We start from the raw sequence: 22,864 nt of genomic DNA, 5'->3' as shown, positions 1-22,864 counted from the left end.
GGGAAAAGTGGAATTTTGTTTATAATACCCTTGTACATGTATATAATGATATCACACACATAAACATATTGCATTGGAATCAACATTCTTTTGATTTGGCATGGAATTATGTTTAATTCTGACTCAGTTGAAATTGAATTATTTGGCTCTAACTGTATTGTATGCTATAATCCCTAACCTAAACATTTTGTCACATTTGCTTGCCTGTTCTCATGACTACCCACAAACAGGAGGTGAGTCTTTTCTACATGTATGTTATGCTATATTTCTTTCTTCTTGTCAGCTTTTATTGAATAGATTAAAAATGATTTGAAGGTGCTTTAAAACTGCTTTTTGTTATTGACTAATGAGTGTGTTTGGTGATGTGCTTATTAGTTGTGACCCTGTTTGATTAATATTTATGGGGAAATTGGGATCATACTAATTTGCTTAGAACTGTGTGTTATGTACGCTTTCATGTACAGAATGTAATTGACATGCTTGTGATGTTTTGTGTGGTTTGGGTGTGATAATTAACAATTTCACTGTAAAAGGCCTGTTCCGACATGATGCAACATAACTTTAAATCTCAGACCCACAAACTTTCACAGAGAAATTATTTTTGTCGCTAGGTTTCATAAACAATGTGGCTCAACTTACATGTAATTTGTGAAAAGGTAACATTACATGGTATTGACTTCTTTGTTTTTTTCTTTTTAACTTTTTATAGAAAATTTCCTTATTTGAAGTTGAGACATGTATGTATAATGCATGTTTACTCTCATATCTGTATCATGTATAAAAGAACAATGCTTTTTGCAACTTTTTGTTAGAGAACTCTGCTTTTCTTTGGTTTGATGATTTGTTATGATTTTATTAAGGGATCCAAATGTTGTCCGTCCGTCCGTCACAAACATTATCACACATAGTTCCGCAACCGTTAATCACTTTTCAACCAAACTTGGGTGGTAGATGTATTAACGGGACTTGCATGTAATGCTGCAGTTGGAGGTCACATGGTAAGGTCAAAGGTCATTTTCAGGTCAACATTAAACATTAAGTGCCAGACTCTCTTATGACATAGCTCGCAACCGTTAGTCACTTTTCAACCAAACTTGGATGGTAGATGTACTTTAATAGGGGACCTGCATGTTATTTTGCAGTCGGAGGTCACATGATAAGGTCAAAGGTCATTTTCAGGTCAATGTTAAAGTTTGCGTGCAAGACTCTCTTATGACACTTAACTCCACAACCGTAAGTCACTTTTCAGCCAAACTTGGATGGTAGATGTAGTTATTGAACGTGCATGCTATGCTGCAGTCAGAGGTCACCCGGTAAGGTCAAAGGTCATTTTCAGGTCAACATTAAAGTTCACGTGCAAGACCCTATAATGACACATAACTCCACAACCGTAATTCATTTTTCACCCAAACTGTGGTTTTAGATGTACTTAGGGGACCTGCATATCATGACGCAGTCAGAGGTCACATGGCAAGGTCAAAGGTCATTTTGAGATCATTGTTATGACATAACTCCGCAACTGTAAGTCACTTTTCACCCAAACTTGGGTTGTAGCTGTACTTAAGAGACCTGCATGTTATTTTGTTCAGAGGTCACATGGTAAGGTCAAGTCTCATTTTGAGGTCAACATTAAAGTTTGCGTGCAAGAATCTTATGACAAATGTTTTTCCATCCCACTTATTTTACAATGAACCTTTAATACAATTCTGTTGCATGCCCTTGCAAATCCCGATATTTCCGGTTACTTTCACAAGTGGGCGAGACACAACATCGCTTATGCCTTGTTTATCCATGGGTGCATCTTGGTTTAGTGACTGACTGTCGCCTTTCAAACAGAGGGTCACAGGCTCGAATCCTAGCCATGGCATGTTTTCCTTCAGCAAGAAAATTATGCACACTGTGCTGCACTTGATCCAGTTGAGGTACTAGTATATTGTAAATAGGTACCTGGCAGGATTAATTCCTTGAATGCACTGAGCGCTGTTGAAAAAGTGGTAGCTGGAGCTGAAGTCACGGTAATAATAGCAGTGCTTTGTATATTTCTCTGGCAAAAAATGCTGTATAAATTCAGCTATTCTTGCAAATCCCGATATTTCCATTTACTTTCACAAGTGGGCGAGACACAACATCGCTTATGCCTTGTTTATCCATGGGTGCATCTTGGTTTAGTGACTGACTGTCGCCTTTCAAACAGAGGGTCACAGGCTCGAATCCTAGCCATGGCATGTTTTCCTTCAGCAAGAAAATTATGCACACTGTGCTGCACTTGATCCAGTTGAGGTACTAGTATATTGTAAATAGGTACCTGGCAGGATTAATTCCTTGAATGCACTGAGCGCTGTTGAAAAAGTGGTAGCTGGAGCTGAAGTCACGGTAATAATAGCAGTGCTTTGTATATTTCTCTGGCAAAAAATGCTGTATAAATTCAGCTATTCTTATTATTTTTACTTTCTTTGTTTTCAAAGGGCAACAAGAATTACATGCAGATCAGATTTAGAAGTATGAATATTTATTTAAAATTAGCTTTGAATTGAAAATACCATGTCTCATCAAATTTCTTCAATTGCTTGTGCTTGCAAGTAATTGCTACAAGCATGAGCAGTTGCTAGCCAAGTAAAAAGATCATGACCTAGCCATTGCTTTATTTTGTATGCATAACACTTTGCTTGAACCCTTTTCTTGCCTTCAGAAAACAATTTGCTAGCGGTTTGAATAATTGCAACATCGCGCTGGTGCAAACATGCCTCACAGAACAAAGGCAGGACTCGAATGCAAAGGGGTGGCAGTCCAAAATCCTGCATCTCTCATGTACATCTAACATCTGTTCCTTACAGGTGGTGTCAAACTATTCCTTTAACTTGTTTTTAATTAATGAAATCATATACAATTGGCAATCGGTTTGTACTAGGAAGAAAACGTGCATGTAGGCTACTGTACACCTTGCATAAACACGATTAAACACGCGAATGCCCTTATCATTCAAGCAAACGCTCAAGCCGCTATAAAAACCCTGGGCTAATGCTTAAAAGCCCCAAAGAATGGTTTGCTTTATGCGTGCGCTGTTTAGCAAGAGGTTAATCATCAAGCAAATGCTAGCTGGCAGTTAGCATTGCTTGAGCTTACTAGCAAAAGAATTTGCTCTCTCATTTTTATGCATATGGAATCAAGCAAAAGCCAAGCAAAAGCCTAGCAAAAGTAGTTGCTACTTTTTATGCATATAATGGTAGTAATTAAATCTTAATCATTTTAGCACTCGTTTTCTGTTTTATTGTAATTGTACTGTTTGTTGTGATGTGTAGCTGTTATTGTCCTTGGTTAAGTTGTGTACATAGTATGTATATTCAAAACATACATTTGCTTTCTCATGTTGCAGAGGGTTGGGGGAAAAAGCTGGTTAGAAAAAAAAGATTTTTGTTCTTAATCAATTGCAGTTTTATGTGTAAATAGAACTAAATGCCTAATATAGAAGACATAATTTTTGGGTTGTTTACTCAGCTGCTTATCGCAGAACTTTGCTGGTAATTTTTAGAATTCCATATAGGCCTACTTTCCCCTTTTTTGTAGGATCTACAGCAAAAACAGCAGAAATGTATGTTGTGTTTGCAGTTAGAAATTTAATGTATGGCAGCGAGTCCAAACTTTGTGTGTGTCCATTCTTAGCAGATGGTCATCTAAAAAAAGGATTCAGTATCTTTAAAATCTGACATCATCAACTTGTAAAGTGACCAGGGTTCCCACAGTCATGGAAAATTTGTGAAAAGTCATGGAATTGCATTTCCCTCGTGGCTATGGCAGCTTTCCAGTTTGTCTCGTCTTGCTACTCTCATACTCTGTGATCATACTCTGCTAATTACAATCGGTGTACATGATTTCCATTTTTCCCAGTTTTGTGACATCCCAAATTTTACATACATGTAACTCCCAGGATGTCACGGGAAGTCATGGAAAGCAGCAATTTTGTCATGGAAAAGTCATGGAATTCAGTTTACAAATTTCTGTGGAAATCCTGGTGACCATATATTACCCTTTACTATAGCGTAACTTTCTTCAGGATGAGCTCAGTAGTCATGAATATGTTGAAAAAAAGATCAGCAGCAGATTGGTCACCGTAAGCGCCCTTTCCGAAAAAATCCGAACTTCTCAACAGCATCACGATATCATTTTGCAAGCAAATATCATCAAAAATGTGAGTAAAACCAAAGGTACTACAAGGGGAAGATCGGACACTTCGGCGATTTTTTGAAATGCTCGAATAATGCTTGTGGGGAAGGACGCCCACTAGCGTTGAGTAAGTAAACCTTCGCGCATAGGCATGCAGCTGTGTATAAAAAATATGGGGAAAATGAGAGAAGGGATTTGGGAGAGGGCACAAGGGCGGCTTATGGGAATAATTCCACCTCTTATTACCCAGAAAACTCTGAAACATATTCATCTCTAATTTAAGAAAAAAAATGTAAAAATCGTCTATTCCTTCACCCCTTCACGATTTCTCTCTTATTTTTTGTGCACTACCAGATCGCGATATGCAAAGGTAAAAAAAAAGTTGTTACATACTCAACACTGTAGGGTGCTCTTCCCAAGCGTTTCATTGCATGCTCTATGTACTTTTGATTTCCCCTTGTAGTATCTTTGGTAAAACATGGTACTGACCGATTCTACAGTGCGTATAAAAAAAACCGGGACAGATTTGAAAAGTCTATAAAATTTTTGTTTCAAATTATGATGTCTATATTTTGGTGTTAATAGGTGCTCTAAGGTCTTATCTTTGAAATGCAATTAAAAAATAAATTTTGTACATGCGGGACGTTTTAGTTAGGGGTTCAAAAAGAGGTTTGCGCCAGAATTGCAGAATATGAGTAATATGATGATCAGACTTCTTGGAAATCAAAAGACTTCCTCTTGACTTTTTCATTATCTGTGCCACATTTTTTAAATTGTGCTGTCAAATTTTATTTACAAATTTATTTATTTCCGTGAATTATTTTGTTTTTTCATTTAAACTTGTCTTACCTTTTAATTTAACTTCATAAGTAACTGAGAAAAGAAGATTTTTTTGTCAACCCAAGCAAGAAGATTTGCATTATTAATTGGGAAAACTTGTGATTATTCAAATCCTTTTATTATGTGAAACAAATTATGTTATGTACCTTTTAAAGACATGAATCTATTTTTCAAGGGGTAATTGATTCCTTGACCAAGTTTAATTATATGCTTGACAGGACAAACGGAGGGATTCATGTTTTTCAATGGCAATGGTTTATTGAGTCAATTTTGTAGGAGCTAGATATGGCAGATCGGGTAAAATGTATTAAAAAGTTGTGAGCGAGCGAAGTGAGCACACAAATATTCCCACTTTTTTATTACAGTATCAAATTTTGTGATAGATTATGACATAATATTCAGAAAATAATATAATATTTTACTTTCTATCTTTCCTTTTATTTCCTGTCCACTTTTTTTCTTGGTCATGATTTGTTTAATTGAGGGGGAGCATCCCGAGCCCCCGCCCATCTGTGTGGCACTGTTCAAAAGGCACCATAACCTTTGTAGCACACAATGAAGGGATTTGAAAAAAATCCACGCTCTCCCATACTTCGGTTGAAACAAAATTGTTTTAGCTTGAAGAAGGAATATTCAAAGCTAACAGAGAGCATATTAAAAAGAAACAACAATAGAACAATTCAAGCAAATAAATAGATCTGAAAATGAATTTTGACTGCATGATTTGAAAATTATGGCAAAGATAATGAAAAGGTTAAGAGGAAGTCTACTAATTAGCAAGAAGTCCGATCATCATATTTATAATTTTGGCACAAGCCTCCTTTTTAATCCCAGACAAAAACATTCCGTGTTCGCTCAAGCATGAAGGAAAATTATTTTTTTTAAATAGCGTTTGAAAGATAAGACCTTAAGCCCCGGTCACATATAGATCCCGGACCACCTCGGACCATCCCGGATCTGATCCGGGGTGGTCCGGGGAGAGATCCGTGTTGGCGCCTTGGGCATCCTTGGAGGTCCGGGGTGGTCCGTGTTGGTCCTTGAACGTCCGGGAGGCCAACACGGCAGTTTTTGACTGTCAAAAACATCCGGCGTCATCCGGGACTGCCGGGTTGGCAAAGCCATCCGGGATGGTCCGTATGGCTGCCGTGTAGCTGCCGTGAGGCTGCCTGGAGTATCCTTGGCAGTCCGTGTTCTTTTTTCCCATCAAATCTTTACAACGCTATTTACTTTATGAACTTTTCAGGAGTTGTTAAACAGTTGACACAAACATGCTTAATTTATTTATGATTGAATGGATGATTTAACGATTCAGGATATTTTCTTACGCTTTGGAGATTGGCCCCAACCTAATATTTGTAAACTTAGTGCATGTATCAATAATTCTTTTTTTTAATTTTTTTATTTACCCCAACTTTGTCTGTTATTACTATTTCACATTTCATTTTCTTAAAATAAATGTTATGTACCTGTTACATCAAAATTGTACATTAAGTTTTATACCACTGCCCTGCATCGACAGTTATATATGCGTCATGACCTGGGCCTATCTTAATTTTTATTATGTTTTCTATTGACTTTGTAAATTTCTTTCCTTTACTGTGATTTCAATAAAGTGATATCAAATCAAAACGAAATTAAATTTGTCGTTCAATATTTAAAGTACTTAACAACTACTGTTATAACAGTAAACTGCGTTGTATAAAAAACAGCGTTTTTACTGGTTAAGGAAGTTTTAAGTTTTGATATCTTTTTTAAAAAACAACATAATAAAATGTTGCGACAAGGATGAGAAAATTAAATAAATATCAGCTCATTATTATGAGCAGATTTTCATTTGCCGTGCTGGTCAATATAGCTGCCGTGTTGGTCCTTGAGCTGACGTGTTGGTCCGTGTAGCTGACGTGTTGGTCCGTGTTAGTCCTTGTAGCTGACGGGTTGGTCCGTGTTGCTGACGTGTTGGTCCGTGTAGCTGACGTGTTGGTCCGTGTTGCTGACGTGTAGGTCCGTGTTGACGACGTGCTCTGCCGGCATGGTCCGTGTAGATCCGTGTGAAGATGCCGTGTAGATACCGTGTTTACAGTCATCAACGCTTAATCCGGGGCAAAACAATCCCGGACCTCCCCGGATCATGCCGGCGTTGCCGTGTTGATCCGTGAGGATCCGTGTCTATATGTGACTGGGGCTTTAGAGCATCTATTAACACCAAAATATAGACATCATAATTTGAAACAAAATTTTATAGACTTTTCAAATCTGTCCCATTTTTTTTTATACGCACTGTATAGCATTTTGCCTCCCATCCGATATAAATATCTCGCCTTTTGAGCTTGAGGTTTTGTTTAAATCTCCACAAAACTTTGGTCCACGAAGTCAGATCACACTTTTTCAGAACAGTTTACCAGCACAGCGCAAATACATTTTTGGAATAGAATTTTCAGATCGTGATACTGGCAAAACCCCTTGACCTACTTTACATTTTTCATCAATAATTTTATAGATTACGATCTTGCCGTCAATTTAGTAGCTACTATTTTAATTGTTTTTGCATAAAATGTGAATATTTTGTGAATGAAATTTAGCCTGATGATTATTTTTTAAATGTCCGCAAAGTTTGGACTCCCCATCATAAATCTGGCTTTCATCCAGTTCAGGGCAAGTCAACCCCAGTAAAAGGTTGACTTGAATGAAAAGATATAATCAAACCAGCAGAACACTGAAATTTCATCAGAATCTGATGTACATTTGAAATTAGAAAATTATGACTTTTTGATATTTGGCTAATTTCGCAACAAAAGTCATACAAATGCATGCACATCCTAGTTGCTATGAAAATGAGGGAAGTGATGATGTCACCCACTCATTATGTCTTTCCTTGATATGAAATATCTTAAATTTTTCCTCATAATATGAATACGCCATTTGATATCATATGCTAGAATACATAATAAATATCGGGTGTCATCATCGAATCTCTAATATGCATATCCTAAGTTGTGCATGTATACATGTAATTGTTTTTTTTAAATATAAGTGATAATTCATATTACTTTCTTTGACTAACTCTCAGTATATAGTGGGTACCGGTTCAGTAAACCAGTTCGGAAGATCGCTTTGCTAGCATTCCCATCTGATCACCCAAGAGTGGTTTTCAAAACCACATCTTGTAAAGCAGTCTTGTTGCTACGGTACATCCTCAGTGGGGTGACATGTTTCACACAATATCTTCCAAGACCGCTGTGTGTTTTCCCATTACATGTTTTAGGACTGTAATGAAAACAGGGTCTAATTAGGTGATCTGTCAATCGACAGATCAACTATTAATTTTGTACGAATTTTCTTTTTTATTTCTTTATTTATTCATTTATTATTTATTTTTATTTTTTCGCCCTTGTTAGCACAAAATCTCCATATCTACATCATCAATTATCTTCAAAATATTATCAGATATGGGGACTTATCATGTCACGTGTATAAAACAAGTTCAAGGTCAAAAGGTCATCATGACGTCATCTAGACGCCATTTTGTAAAATCACATTATCAATCATCTTCATTATCAATTATCAAAAATTAACAATATTTACATCACATTAACTTCAGGTCAAGGGTCAACTGTCCATGTCATCAAAGGTCAGTTAAACGTCATGATGCGGGCGTCAAACTTTTAAAATGCTCAAAATCACTTTTTGACCAAAGTGGAGTATGAATCAGGTCATTTTAAGCATTTCAAAAATTTGCGCGCGTGCACGGTTACTTGCGCGTTCTCGCGCGTAACAGCACTATACAACAAAGGATTGCCACTTTTTTCATATCAATGGATTGATAATATAATTCTGAGTAATTTGATACCTTGATCAACCTTCTACGACAAGTAATAACGGAATTAGCCTCCATCAAAGTTTGCAGCACACGCGCGCGCGCACTAACCGTAGACAATATATGTGCAAAAACATGCCTAAACAACATTCATTATACAGGGACTCGATTTTAAGGCGCGCGAGAGCGATCGCGCGCTACATGCGCGCCTTAATCCATTTTTGGTAGCGCGATTAATAGCGCGCCTCGCGATAGCTGACCTGCGCGAAAATGCCTAAAGTCGCCCTCGAAATCACCAAAAATCATGCTTTCGGGGGCGACATAAAATCTGAATGTCGCCCCCGAAATTATTGCCGAGTGATAACAACTCAACGGCCCACTAGTGCCATATGCTCGAGCTCCGCTTACCATTTAAAAACCATCCAAAATCCACACTCAAAATCACGAATAAGCCTTAAAAGTAGCGAGTAGCGCAGTTTCAAATTCCGAAGTTGCGTTATTTTTTCTGTACCACGTACCGGTATTTCCATACACATGGTACCAGGTATGGAAAAAAAATCAACGCAACGGTCGGGAAAGAGTTGCATGTATAGGGGTCCATTATGACTACCACCGTGTGCCATTTCGAATGCACATGTTTCCCCTACAGATATCACAATTCTGTGATAAAATAATTCGAATTACACAGGAAATAAATCCCAGAGTCTAGTAACCTAGCATTGGTGAGTTGTCATTCGGCTTTGCTTTTCAAAACGGCTTATTAACTTCCAAAATAAGTTATCTAATTTATCAATTATAACTAAAAAATCATTTGTTTTCTTTTTCTAGGGGATGAGGTATTATATCAGACAATAAATCATCAAACAAAGCTCCATCTTTTTTACAAGGACGGCGGCAGGCTCACGCATTGGCGCTTTTACTAGCTAGCCAGTTGGAGCTCTGTCTCTCTGCCAGAGCTCTGGGGGACAATTCGCTCAGTAAAGGCCTCAATGATGGTGATTTTCTGTTTCAGACAGAGTTTACATTTCAGGAATATTATTCAAAACTGCCAATAAAGTTTGATGATTTCTTCATTGTCATGTATATTTAAGTTCTTAATGAATACATTCTCACCAAATTTAGACTCCCCCATAGAGAAATTAAATTTTCATGGAGATCTGCGTTTTCAAAGAACTTCAGGAAAAGTTAGGGTAAGTGGGCCTTTATTACATGTACATGGCTGACTAGGGTATTGTACTGGAATAAATGGAGTAGAAATTAGATATTGAATTCATTTATATCCAAGTCCAACTCACAGTCACACACACCCACCCATCCACACACACCCACATCCAAGATTCTAAACATGATAAATAACTTTAAAAATCATACAATATTAAACAAAAAGTAATAATTCCTTAATTAGTGAACAGGTATTCCTCAAAATACAAAAAAGTAGCATTTAAAAAGAGCCCCCGAAATTTGACAAAAAAATTAAAATGGAGCCCCCGAAAAAAAAAAAAAATTGTCAGTGACTTAACTTTTAGCCAAAGTCAAAACCTAACTAAAACAGGTTTTACAACACACAATCTAATTACAATACATTGTAAAACAATTATAAATACTTTCTTTGGTTGTTGATTGTAATTTTATAGTACATACATTTCCTCCATCCATTTTGTTAATTGGGCAAAAAGCTCCCCTTGTATGTTGAAGAAGAGCTTTTTGAAGTGCTCCTCTACCGCTCTCCTTAACCACTTGACTGCTATAGGCTGTAATGCGCACTGACCCCCCTGGTGCTACTGAATGGGACTAACAAGTTAGATCTATTTGGGACTACAACCGACAGCAACTTGGGGGAAAAAAATTCTAAATAATCACATCACTTTCCTCATCACTATTTCCAACATCCATTAATAAAATCATCCTCCCCTTCTGACCCAGATCTTTCATTTAATTTATCACTCCTATTGTCAAAAGTTTCTTCAAAATCCTTCTGATTCACTTCTCCACTGCGAGTCGCCATTTTGAACTGAGCGTCGTACACTTTCACTATGGCAGAGTGAATACAAACATTTATAAATCACTGCAAAAGTTTCGATAACTTTTTTGGAATGGCGCCATCTGGTGTCCATAGTCAGAAATTTGATATACACACGCTGTTTTCATTGTAGGGGCTTTAACAGCGTGGTGCTGACGCCTCAAACAGAAGATAGGTCAAGCACGTAATATTACGTGCCTCGCACAGATCGTACGCTCGCCCAGCACGTAATATTACGTGCTACGCAGTCAAGTGGTTAAAAGTTCTAGGAGAGCATTTTATTGCTCCCCTTATAATTATAAAACTGAGTCCCTGCATTATAGCCCTTCAGTAAGTCCGTTGACCCCCATTTTTTTTTCTTACTCAAATAGAGTATGGATGGGAGATATGATTTCATGCTACATTTGACCCTAAATTTCATCATGACGTCATCAAAATGGCGTCGGAACTCAAATTTCCATTTTGCTACTTATGACGTCATCATAGTTATGCAAATTTGACTCTAACTCCGTAAATATAGGTCAATTTTCGCTCAGTTTTTTATATGTTGTAGCTGAGAACATACTCTTTCTAATGTGATGGCTATATTTACATTTAAAGTAACAGATCATCCTGAAAAATGGCAATTTATAGAGGCATGTCATTTTTGCTCATTTTGTGTGCAATCTCTATGGGTAATGACTTTTTCTCAAAACTGGATTTTACATTCCTCCATTTCGCGAGCCATATCTCCATTTCTTTTTGTTGGTTTTCTCTGAGCTTGGAGTATGTTGTAGCTGAGATTCTAAGCTATCGCAATGTGTTCTCCATTTTCCGACCAGATGCCGGGATCATGCCCGTATTTCTTTTGCAAAATTGGATTTGAGATCCTCTTAATTTGCTTATAAATGTGTAAAGTCTATGGGAAATAGTGTAGCTCAATTGGTAAGGCATCAGACTTGCGTCTCAAGGGTCCACGGTTCGAGCCCAGGGGTCAACATGAGATTTTTTTCTTTTCAACATTTCGCATATGGTCCTTTTATGACCATTGCAAGGTATATAAGTTAAAATATTGCATGATAAAAGAGATTAAAATTCCTTTTAATACATTTAGGCCTATAACATGTACATGTACCATGTGTATCGCCTACACCCATTTCACATAACTTCTCAATTTCCCTCTTTTCAAGAGTGTTCTTTTCGTAATAAAAGTTCAATTTTGATCATGATTCATGATCATATTGATCTCAATAAACATGGTGATTGTATTCGTGATCATGAGAATCAGAGACAGCTCACCTAATTCGTCCTCATGACGAATTAAAATTCTAGTTTTATTATAATTTCAACATTATGCTTGTTTTATTCCGATCCACTTTTTGTTTTTATTCTAATCCACTTATTTTGGTTGCTTGCCCTTTAGAAATATTGTTTCTAAATATATTATTTGAATCTTTGGAAAAAGACTTTTAAGAAACCTTTTTAGGATAGATTACATAAAAAATAACTGTATAGAGTTTTTCAAATTCTGTTATGTACAATTTCTTGATAAAAAGAAAGAAAATTATGTTTTTTTTAACGTCACATGTAAAATATCATAAAACATCCTGTAGTCCAAATGCTTAAATATAATACTTGTGATACTGTTGAGTGTTCATGTGGTTTGAACACTTGTCTAGTCTTATACATCACTGCATCAATGATCATTCACTTGTATGCACTCTTAAGAATGCCCAACATGAATGTTCATTTCACTTGAAAAAGATAAATGACTGTGGATGGAACTCCTGATGTGCTTATTGTGTGCCTGAAAATGTGGCTATGAGCTACACATAGATTCTTAAAGGACAAGTCCACGGTCCACCCCAACAAAAAGTTGATTTGAATAAAAAGAGAAATCCTACCATTATAACACTGAAAATATCTTTGAAATCAGATGTGAAATAAGAAAGTTATGACATTTTAAGTTTTGCTTAATTTCACAAAATAGTTACATGCACATCCTGGTCAGTATGCAAATGAGACTGATGACATCATCCACTCTTTTCTTTTGTTTTTTATTTTGTGAAATATGATAATTTTCTCATTGTCAATTGAATCAATTAATTCTTTCCTGAAAATGTGGAATTTATGAGGAAAAATTAACTGTGTTTGATACTCTATGGTTCAGTCAAGTTGGCCCTTATTGTCAACTCTGTAAATAATGAAGTAATGTATAATTCAAACAATAACAAACAAAACAAATGGTGAGTGAGGGACTTAATCGACTGTCTCATTTGCATGTCATTGAGTTGTGCATATCACTTGTTTGTGAAAAATTAATGTTAAAGCTATGTATTCTGTACATGTTTCAAATTCTGTGTGCTAAACAAAAACAAAACAAAATTGCACACACACTCACCTGCGCGCATGCACACACAAAAAGAAATCCAATCATATTTAAGAAAACCCATTGTTTTGAAAACAAAACATTTTCAATGTGGCATTCTTTTTATTTTTAGACCAAAGAGTAAATAGGACTATATATATCGTAACACTTTTGGTGCAAATCGGTGTCCCTCCACCCAAAATGAATATAGTCAAGTTTGACTTAAGTCATTTTACTCTTTCTAGATGGGATTTAAAAAGATGAAAGTATAAAATTGGTGATCTGCGAATACTACTGCTGTACATTTACAGTAATGAGTTATGACCTTGGCTATCTTGATCTTTGATATAATTTGTAATAAAGTGATATCATATGAAAATCCACATAACTTTGTCTTAGTGAAAATAAAACACAGGCTTTGCAATCTGACATGAGAGTTGGTAAATGATGTAGCAAATTATTTGTATCCATATATGTATGCAAGCAATAAAATTTTAGGTCTCCATTCTCCGGTTTTATAAGGGAGGCGCAACAAAGTATAACTTCACTCTCACTTCGGAACAATGACCAGCAAATCTTAATCTACGTTTTATTACGATGGTAGAGATAGAAAGGTGGAAGAACTCCATAAATTTCAGCTTTTGTTATGTGATTTCGGACATGCATGTACTGTATGTGCCATCTAGTCTTTCTTTTTAGGACTTGATTGTCCATGTTTATGAACCATAGAAACGGATACTTTCTTACACATGCCTTAAACAGGGAGAATTTAATGCGCGAATTGTCTAAAACTTTCAATCAAATCGCGCGGATATTTATGGTATCCGCAATCACCGCAGAAAGCAACATTTTGCATGCAATCAAATGGGGATCTCAGCCAAATTTTGCTATGCCCGTAGTTAAGGGGCGGGTCAGGGGGCAACAGGCAGAAATCTTGTTAACTATGCCCGTTGCCCTTGGTTACCACCTTAGTTTGTTGTTTTGAAGGCATGGTCGTTTACATGACCTCAGTTTTGACCAATCAGAGGAACGGATTATTCGACATTCTTAAAGAGAGGTTTATAATATAGATATATGGACTGCTTTGAGAGGCATGGTTGTTTCTAGAGGCTCAAGGGGACTGCAACGCGACTATGCCCGAGGGCATGGTCTGGCCGGTGCGGTACCCGCGAGCCAAAAGAAACAACCATGTCTCGAATATAAAAGCAGTCCATACACATTTCATGAACCGAATTAAACATTAGATCTAGTTGAGGTCTAGATCTTAAACAAGTTAAGCCTAAAAGTCCTAGCCCAAGGCTAAGTTGGGGCCTAACGTTAAGTCGTTAGGCCCTAACTTAGCCCTGACGTAGCCCTGACGTAAGGTCTCGTTGTTGAACTCGAATATCAAATCAGTCTATTCCGGGCGTTATAGATCTAACGTTACTAGATATTTTAGGAACCAAATAAGAAGACCTATAACATAATCTAAAATCGAGATCTGGTCTAGATCTAGGCCTAATGTTGTTAGTATTAGGCCTCGATCACCCTAGATCTACCGTAAGTAACGGTGTATTAACCGCACCTTTTTCTCGGCGGGATATAATCAAAAGTCGGGGGTGCGGTTTATCCACGGTGACGGGTCTGAGCCCACCCGCGTAAACCCTCCCGAACATGTAAGAAGTCTGCCAGTTCACAACACATCGAGTGGCCGGGCGTAGCCGCCCAGGGCAATGTCGTTTAGAGGGGTATGAGCCGCGGGTAATGGGAAGCGATTATTACGATCTTAATCAAATAGTGTCCATAACAAATGCACCCACCTTCATGACACTAATTTCGACTTTATTCTCGATTCAAAGCAGCGAAGTTCCCTGTCTAAGTTCAAAGAGACGCCAAGCATTCTCAGTAATAATTTGTCACAGCTGAGCAAGAGCCGAGAGCTAGCTTGCGTTGTATTGTGGTTTTAGTGCGACTTAAGCTGGCGCTATTCATTTAACCCCTCAAAGTCCCGTTTCGCGGCAGCTTATTTTTTTCTTTCCTGTTTGCTTTTCATAAGATACCATGTACACCGTGCACCACGTATAGAGACGGCACGAAGCGGTAAAACAACTGGAAAAAATGCCAATTTCTTTATTTTGTAGATGAATTGATCAAGAACAGCAGATTTCCGCATACCGGTAATCTCTTTGAATACTTTGAAATCTTTGACTTAGTTTTTGTTTCTTCGTACCTCAAATATGCATGTAAATGTGAGAAGGATTTTTTTTTTTTTTTTTTTTTTTTTTTTTTTAGTCCAAAGTTGGGGGTGCGGTTAATACACAGGTGCGGTTAATACACCGTTACTTACGGTAGTTGTATTAAGATCTAATAAAAGTTTAGGGCCTAGGATCTAATTCTAACGTTAGAGTAGGTTCTAGATCTAGGTAGGCCTAACGCAGGCACGAGCAATGATATCTATAACGTTAGATCTAGATCTAGCCCAAGTAGCCCTAGAGCTCTTGATCTGAATGTAATACTCATCTAGATCTAGATCTCTAGATATCGAGATTCTAGACTCTACCCAGCAAAAAGGTTCTTTGAACGTCAAACGTAATTTTTTTTATCTAGGCCTAAGTGAGACTCTAGTCTAAGTGTAAGAGTAAGACAATTAAGACTATATCTAGAGCGAGGACTATTAGCCCGGCCTGTTATGAGTTCTAGGTCTAACAGTTAGATCTAGATTATATTCTAATAGCCCTGGACCAAAAGCTTCAGTCTCTGTAGGGCCGTCTGCACCATCCCGAGTTTTCAAATTAGCGCGCTATTTCTGATCCGGCAAATTATCCCGATCTGAAAAATCTCGAGATAGTTGGCGGTGGAGACGCAATTATCGCGCTAGTTCGTAGGATTAATCTCGAGATTGCAATCCCAAGTCAACTCGGGTTTATTTGCAAAATAGCGCGCTATTTTACGAATTATCCCGCTAATTCGTCGGTGCAGACGCACTCGAGATTGGACTCGGGGTAATTTATTCATGACGTCAGTCCATAATGCAATTCGCGTTCCACTTCCGCCTTGGTCAAAACATAAACACGTGCGAAAGTCAACTTTATACATGCGAATAGCGTTCATCAATTGCCTAATAAGCAACGATGGTGTCCCACCAGTGAATGGATTTTGGGAGAGACCAGGGGGGTGTTTCATGAAGGACTTGTTGGACGTTTTATCCGACAAGTCCCATTTTATCCGACAGTTACCATAGGAACAGTGCCTCTCAGCCAATCAAAATCATGGAAAGATGTCAGATCTGACAACTTGTCGGATGAAAATATTGATGAAACACTCCCCTGACCGAAGGGGGAGGCGCTCATCGACGATGGTCATATTCAATAACAACACTGACAGCAGTGTTTTCTTATTCCTTCGCAAAATGTGAGCAAATAGCATTTCTTTCCTCCTTCTCTCCCTCTCTCTCTCTCTCTGTCGTTGCCTCCTACTCCGCCATCATATTTAACGAAGAATACATCACTTCTTCACTCGCTGAGCTGAGAGGATTGTTGCATAACACCGGTCGAATTCGGCGAAAGTGCTAGTGAAAGGAGTACATTGCTTGCATATCGCGGGAAGTTATTAAAAAGCGCGGGCCGTTGAAACTCCAAGATCCGAAAGTGCGCATGCTCGAAATATCGGGTTTGTTGCCTCGCTCGAGCAGGAATCGCTGTCTTGCGATGGTGCAGACGGGGTTTCTTGAATCTCGAGATTAATCGCGAAGTGGGCCGATCGGGCTAAAATCTCGAGATTGAGCAAACTCGGGATGGTGCAGCACCACCTTGTTTCGTCAGTTGTTCCGCTGGACTACGTCTAGAATAGGTCTAGATCTAGATCCAGATTAGACTGTAGTCTAGATCTAGAAAAATAGGGCCTTAGAAGTCTGTTAGATCTAGACCTAGGCCTAGATCTAGATCTTCTGTGTCTTGCTTCAGTTCAGTAGATCAAAATCTAGACTAGACCTTGAGGATCTAGATCTACTTCTAGTAAGATCTAGACCTACTTCTAGTAAGATCTAGACCTAGATCAGTTATAGATTAGATCTATACGCCGTAGGAGAAAGTAAACAACAAGATCAAGTAAAAAATGAAATTAAATCTAAATCTCCTCCAAAGACCAAAGACAAGTGATGATTTGAGCTGTGTAACTTAATAGGGCCAGAGCAGAGGCAGAGTCACGTACGACTTATAATATACTAGAATATTGATTTGATTATTCTGTCTGATTTGCATTTTTGTCGCGTGCGAATCATACCCTGAATTATTTTTTTTCCTCTGGAAGAAGTGAAAGGACGACAGAAAGACTGGAAACAAAATTTTTAATAGGAATACGACTTATATACTCATAGATAAAATATTGGTCATTTATAACAAAGACAAACAGGGAAAGAAGTAAGCTACGTATTATTTACAACAAAGCGTAATATAGCGTATAGACTCTAATGTAAAAAGCATGCCTGCATGGCAAAAAAAGTAAACACGACTTGGACAAGAATCTTTTTAAGAATACGTAGACCTCAGAAGTTTGTGTGTTTGTGACCAATAGGCCCTTACTTCAGTTCAGTACCTTACGATCAAAATCGAGCGTGCGGAGAGAGAAGTACATGTTGGAGTAAATGGGAGATAATGATGTGGGATGTACACAAAATTCAACAGAAATCAGGTCAAATATGTGGAATGTGATTATGTTAAAACAGTCAAAATTCGCTTGTTATGTTAAAACAGTAGCTAGTTCATTTTATTTAAGGCACTTGCCGGCTTGAAACGAAACTCGAATTTCAATTTCATTTTATTTTCCTAGAGTGTTTGTCCCATTGAAGACAACGTAAAAAAAAAAAATCGCAAAAGACCGTATCTGAAACCCACAACCCGAGTGATTACGAACACGCACGCGACCCTAGTGAATAGCAGCATTGTGCGTGAGACTCATGCATCCAAAGTCCGTCTAACGATCTCACGCATGGCATCCATTTTTCTCACGCATCGGGACCCGACAGAAAAAAAGAGAGAAAAAGTAGCATTATTCGCTAGATTATACGCACTGGCCGACCGCCTTCGCACGCCATCGCGTCTACCCGGCATCGGAGACGAATCGAGAGTGCAGTCAGCTCACAGCTAGTACGTGATACGATGAATAGCGTGCGTGTATCGCATGGTTTTGTAGCATGGATTGATATCATGATGAAGCCCATATCTCAACGCGCGCGCGCCTTTGCGAAACGTTCAAGTGTAAGTACTGGCCGCGCGTGCGCAGAGACGCCGAGTCATGAAAATCTCACGCATGACATTTTGTTGAACTTGGCATCTCTGGAATAGTATAAGCCTTAGAATCCAGGGGTGGTATTCTGGAACACTGTCATAACTTTTGTCATAAATTTTGTCATTTCTCTCCGAGATGTGACACCTCTATGATTGTCACAAATCGGTATTCTGAACATTGTCTTTTCCCTGTCATATCTTTCAAAGTTCCCGCCCATCTTTTCGGAAGCAAACCAATCAAAGTCATCGTTAGATCCCAGTGAGAACATTTCTAGCCAATAGGAAGGCCCCGGTGCAGGTAGGGCGTATCCCCAATAAAGTTGCTGGCATTGCGCAACTACCCGTATATTGATGCGCTTAATTACAAAGAGAGACAGGGAGCTATGAAGGATTAAGAAGAGAAATAGAAAAAGAAGAAAAAACAGAGAAAAAAGGAGGAATTAATATGTAGGGCCTAACTTATTGTATTATGAAAAAATAATTTTGAAAATTGTCATGGATGATGAGTGAAACTAATACCATAATCTAATCTAAATAATATAATTATATGCTTGACCTTCAGTCGGCAAGGTATCGGGTTATTTGGTACAAAAAGATATGACAAAATTTATGACTGCTACCCCCTGTCATAACTTTTGTCATATCTTTTGCTTGTATACAAGGATTACGCGCATTTAAAGCCGCGTGTGTTTGTTGCGCGCTAAAGAGAAGAGACAAAATTTATGACATTTTTTGTGACAAAAGTAATGACCTCCACCAGAATACAGATTTTGTCATATCTCTGAGAAAAGACAAAATATGGAGAAAAGACAACGTTCAGAATACCGCCCCAGGTTTGAACCAACATATAGATTAAGAATACATGAACAGTCTAATATTATTGTACCCTGTGAGTAATCACTCTAACGAATGATAATTAAATATCTATTGGAAGTTATGTTCCAAAGAGTTACTCGTAAGATTTGTTGTTTCTCTATATTACAGAACTCAGTAGGCCTACTAATACACGATTAATTGATCATTTACAAATCTATATATACATGCATGATATTGCTGAATGTACGTGTAGGAATTTGTCATGTACAAGTCCCTTGTGTACATTGTTAAATAGTATCCAGAAGGCTTACCATGGAAGACTTCCTCTTTTGATCATGAGCCATGCATGCTCTGTGTTTCCAGTATAACTGTGATCACAGTGCTCTTAATATACATGCCTTATTTACAGTTACTTGGTTATACCAGCCTTCATTGAAGGTTGATTGAGCTGATGTTAAGACAATGACAATTTTTTTTGCAGTCAGATAGCCTTGCTGTCATATGTAATATAAACAAACATAATGTTATTAGCACATAGATATTTACTACAACTTTCCTGCAATAGTATGAACAATATATAGAAAATGAAGCAAAAACTGGGGAAAATTTGTAGATTAAATGTAAATATAGATTATCTCGTCAACATCCATATGATAAACATCACATGAAAAAGGTGGTACAAGGTTCATTGATATTATAGTCGTTGCTTAACCAAATCTTTTGAAATAAATTTGATTGAGTCTTGAATGTAAAAACATTTGCCATTTCAGCCCACGTAGCACTCATGTATGCAAAGCACCAGCCTTTCCTTTCCTAAATGTTCTGTGTTTTTTTGCATGTCAAAGTTGTCAAGTAGCTCCACGCAAATACATATCATACGATAGAACTCAATGTGCTCTGGTGGGTGGTTCATAAAGCTGTTCTTATAATTATTAAAGAGTGAAATTAAGAACGACTGGTGATCCTTTCTTGTGGTAAATGGTATACACCAAAATGTTCATTGGCGATGGTTTAGTGCCTGAGAAACCCGGGGGGGGGGGGGGGGGCACTTGCATTGACGAGTGGATACCATGTGTGACCCCCAAAACACGTAAAAAGGATGTCTTTTTCAAGATAGGGCACGTTATGTACGTAACGTAATATTTAGGGGTGTCAAAAACACTAAAATAATGAAAAAAAGGTATCTATTTTCACTAGGAAGGCTACATTGTATGTGTTTAGGGTCAAATTTGCGAGGGTATGAAAAATTAAGACTACATGTTTTATAAAGGATGTACTTTTTGCCCCAAGATTCAACACTACGTGTTAGAGTACGATTTGCGAGAGGTGTGGGAGTTCGGGCTGTACTAAACCCAATGATGTAGGTAAAGGTAAAACCGACGTCCGTGACATAACAATTGAAATATCGCTGTACTTGTTTAGGGGTTCAATTCAGGAAATACTTGCAAATAGTATCGTTTTGTTTACAATACTTGTTAAGGTAGGGTTTCACACGCCAATACTTAAAGGGTGCATTTTCAGAATATGGAAAATACGTGTTTAGGGTGTTTTTCGAGGCCCATGGTCGCGCATGTTATCCACTCGTCAATGGAAGTGGCCCCTACGGGCTAAGAAACGTTCACCAGTTGTTCTTAAAATCACTCTTAACTTACAAACAACTTTATAAAACTGCCCCCTAGTATGTTAGATGTAAATCCACTCATGTTAGCTGTAAACAAAAACAATTATCACCAATGTGTTTTCATTTAAATTCTTTGTGGTAGAAAAAGCATTTGCTGATCATAGGGATTAACAAGCATAACAAGCATAGCAATCTGTCATGTTAATTGATATATGCCCAAATGTTTTTTTTATCTGTGTTGGTGATTTTCACCGTACTCTTACCTCTCTCTAATATGTTTCCATTTTCTTTCTTTACTTTACTGTGCCATGAGCATCTTCTCTAACTTGGTGTATTTTATTCAGTCCTATTGTGCACTTTGAGAATATCCATTTGTAAATTAGCGTGTAAATGTTATAATTTAAATGGATTATTATCTTCTCTCCCTTGTCTCTCATAGTTGACCAAACAACTGACTGATCTTGTTGATAACTTTACCCTCCTTGATATACTGAGTAAGGAAGAACAAGAAGACGTTCTCAACCAAAAGATTGATGACATCAAGAAGAAAAATGAAGAGAGAGCTCGACGTCACCAGGTATTATTATTAACAACAACAATAAAAACACCAACAAGAAGATGATAAATGGATCCTAAGTTCCTGACTGAAGGTGCTAGGTGTCCTATTACCATGCGGAAACAACTACAGGGGTATAATGAAGCACAATATTCTTACTAAGTACCTGTACCCCAACAAACCATATATTTTTGGAAAGCTTATGAGCTGATCTACACAAATAATTGCTTTGTAGCATGTATGCTTTACGCATAAGCAAAATATGGTCATTCAAAATCAAGACTTAAAAATCATGATTTTTATACGCTCATCCTACGGGACGTATTTATTATCATGCTCGGTGTCCGTCCGTCTGTCTGTCTGTCTGTCCGTCCGTCCGTTAACTTTTCCTTGTAAACGCGATAACTTCAGTTTAACTTAACCTAAGCTCATATGATTTGGTGTGTATAATACTGGCATGGATCCCAGGAAGCCTATCGATTTTGAGGTCAAAAGGTCAAATGTCAGGATCCAGTGACAAGTTTTCATCTTACCCTTCTGCAGTCCTTGTCAATGCAATAACTTCAGTTCAACTTAACCTAGGCTGATATAATTTGGTCTTTATGATGCTATCATGGATCTCAGAAAGCCTATCGATTTTGAGGTCCAAAGGTCAAGGTCACACTGACAAGTTTTCATCTTACCCTTCTGCAGTCCTTGTAAACGCGATAACTTCAGTTTAACTTAACCTAGGCTCATATAATTTAGTGTGTATGATACTAGCATGGATCTCAGAAAGCCTATAGATTTTGAGGTCCATAGGTCAAGGTGACACTGACATGTTTTCATCTTACCCTTCTGCAGTCCTTGTAAACGCAATAACTTCAGTTTAACTTAACCTAGGCTCATATAATTTTAAGTGTGTATGATATAAGCATGGATCCCAGAAAGCTTATCGATTTTGAGGTCCAAAGGTCAAGGTCACAATGACATGTTTTCATCTTACCCTTCTGCAGTCCTTGTAAATGCGATAACTTCAGTTTAACTTAAGCTAGGCTCATATAATTTTTTGGATCCCAGGAATTCTATTGATTTTGAGCTCAGAAGGTCAAAGGTGAAGTCGCCACTTTCCACTTTTCTTGCTTGACCAATCTCCATTTTCTGTGTTACAGGTGGGCATATTATGTGCTCCCTTAGCGACACTCTTGGTTTAACTTAACCCTATCTAGGCCGGGGTATTCGGGGAGTTCATATGGCTGGGGGGGGGGGGGGGCCTCCCAGGCCCCCCTTGAGATATCGGCCGTCAACTGCGCGATCATGCCGAAAATTGGCACACGGGTTGTCTGGGACATAATCTACAAAATTGTATAGTAATTTATTTCATGGGAATTGCTATTGAGTGATTATGCTAATTTATGAATAATTAGTATGCAAAATCATACTTTT

The 22,864-nt window shown here is 37.8% G+C and overlaps 1 protein-coding gene across 1 annotated transcript in view; it reads left to right on the top strand.

Moving 5' to 3' along the window:
• The first annotated feature begins 230 nt into the window (after window positions 1-230).
• Window positions 231-22,864, top strand: part of LOC129265636 (inaD-like protein) — a 42,390-nt gene continuing 19,756 nt past the window's right edge. The window contains exons 1-3 of the mRNA XM_054903609.2: window positions 231-1,943; window positions 2,302-2,499; window positions 21,323-21,460. Of these exons, the coding sequence (XP_054759584.2) occupies window positions 2,413-2,499; window positions 21,323-21,460 (225 nt within the window). The 5' untranslated portion in view covers window positions 231-1,943; window positions 2,302-2,412. The remainder of the gene's footprint in view (window positions 1,944-2,301; window positions 2,500-21,322; window positions 21,461-22,864) is intronic.

The sequence above is a fragment of the Lytechinus pictus genome, chromosome 7 (genome assembly GCF_037042905.1).
Source record: "Lytechinus pictus isolate F3 Inbred chromosome 7, Lp3.0, whole genome shotgun sequence".
In the NCBI taxonomy this organism is placed as follows: domain Eukaryota; kingdom Metazoa; phylum Echinodermata; class Echinoidea; order Temnopleuroida; family Toxopneustidae; genus Lytechinus; species Lytechinus pictus.
This window is presented reverse-complemented; position numbering and strand designations above follow the sequence as displayed.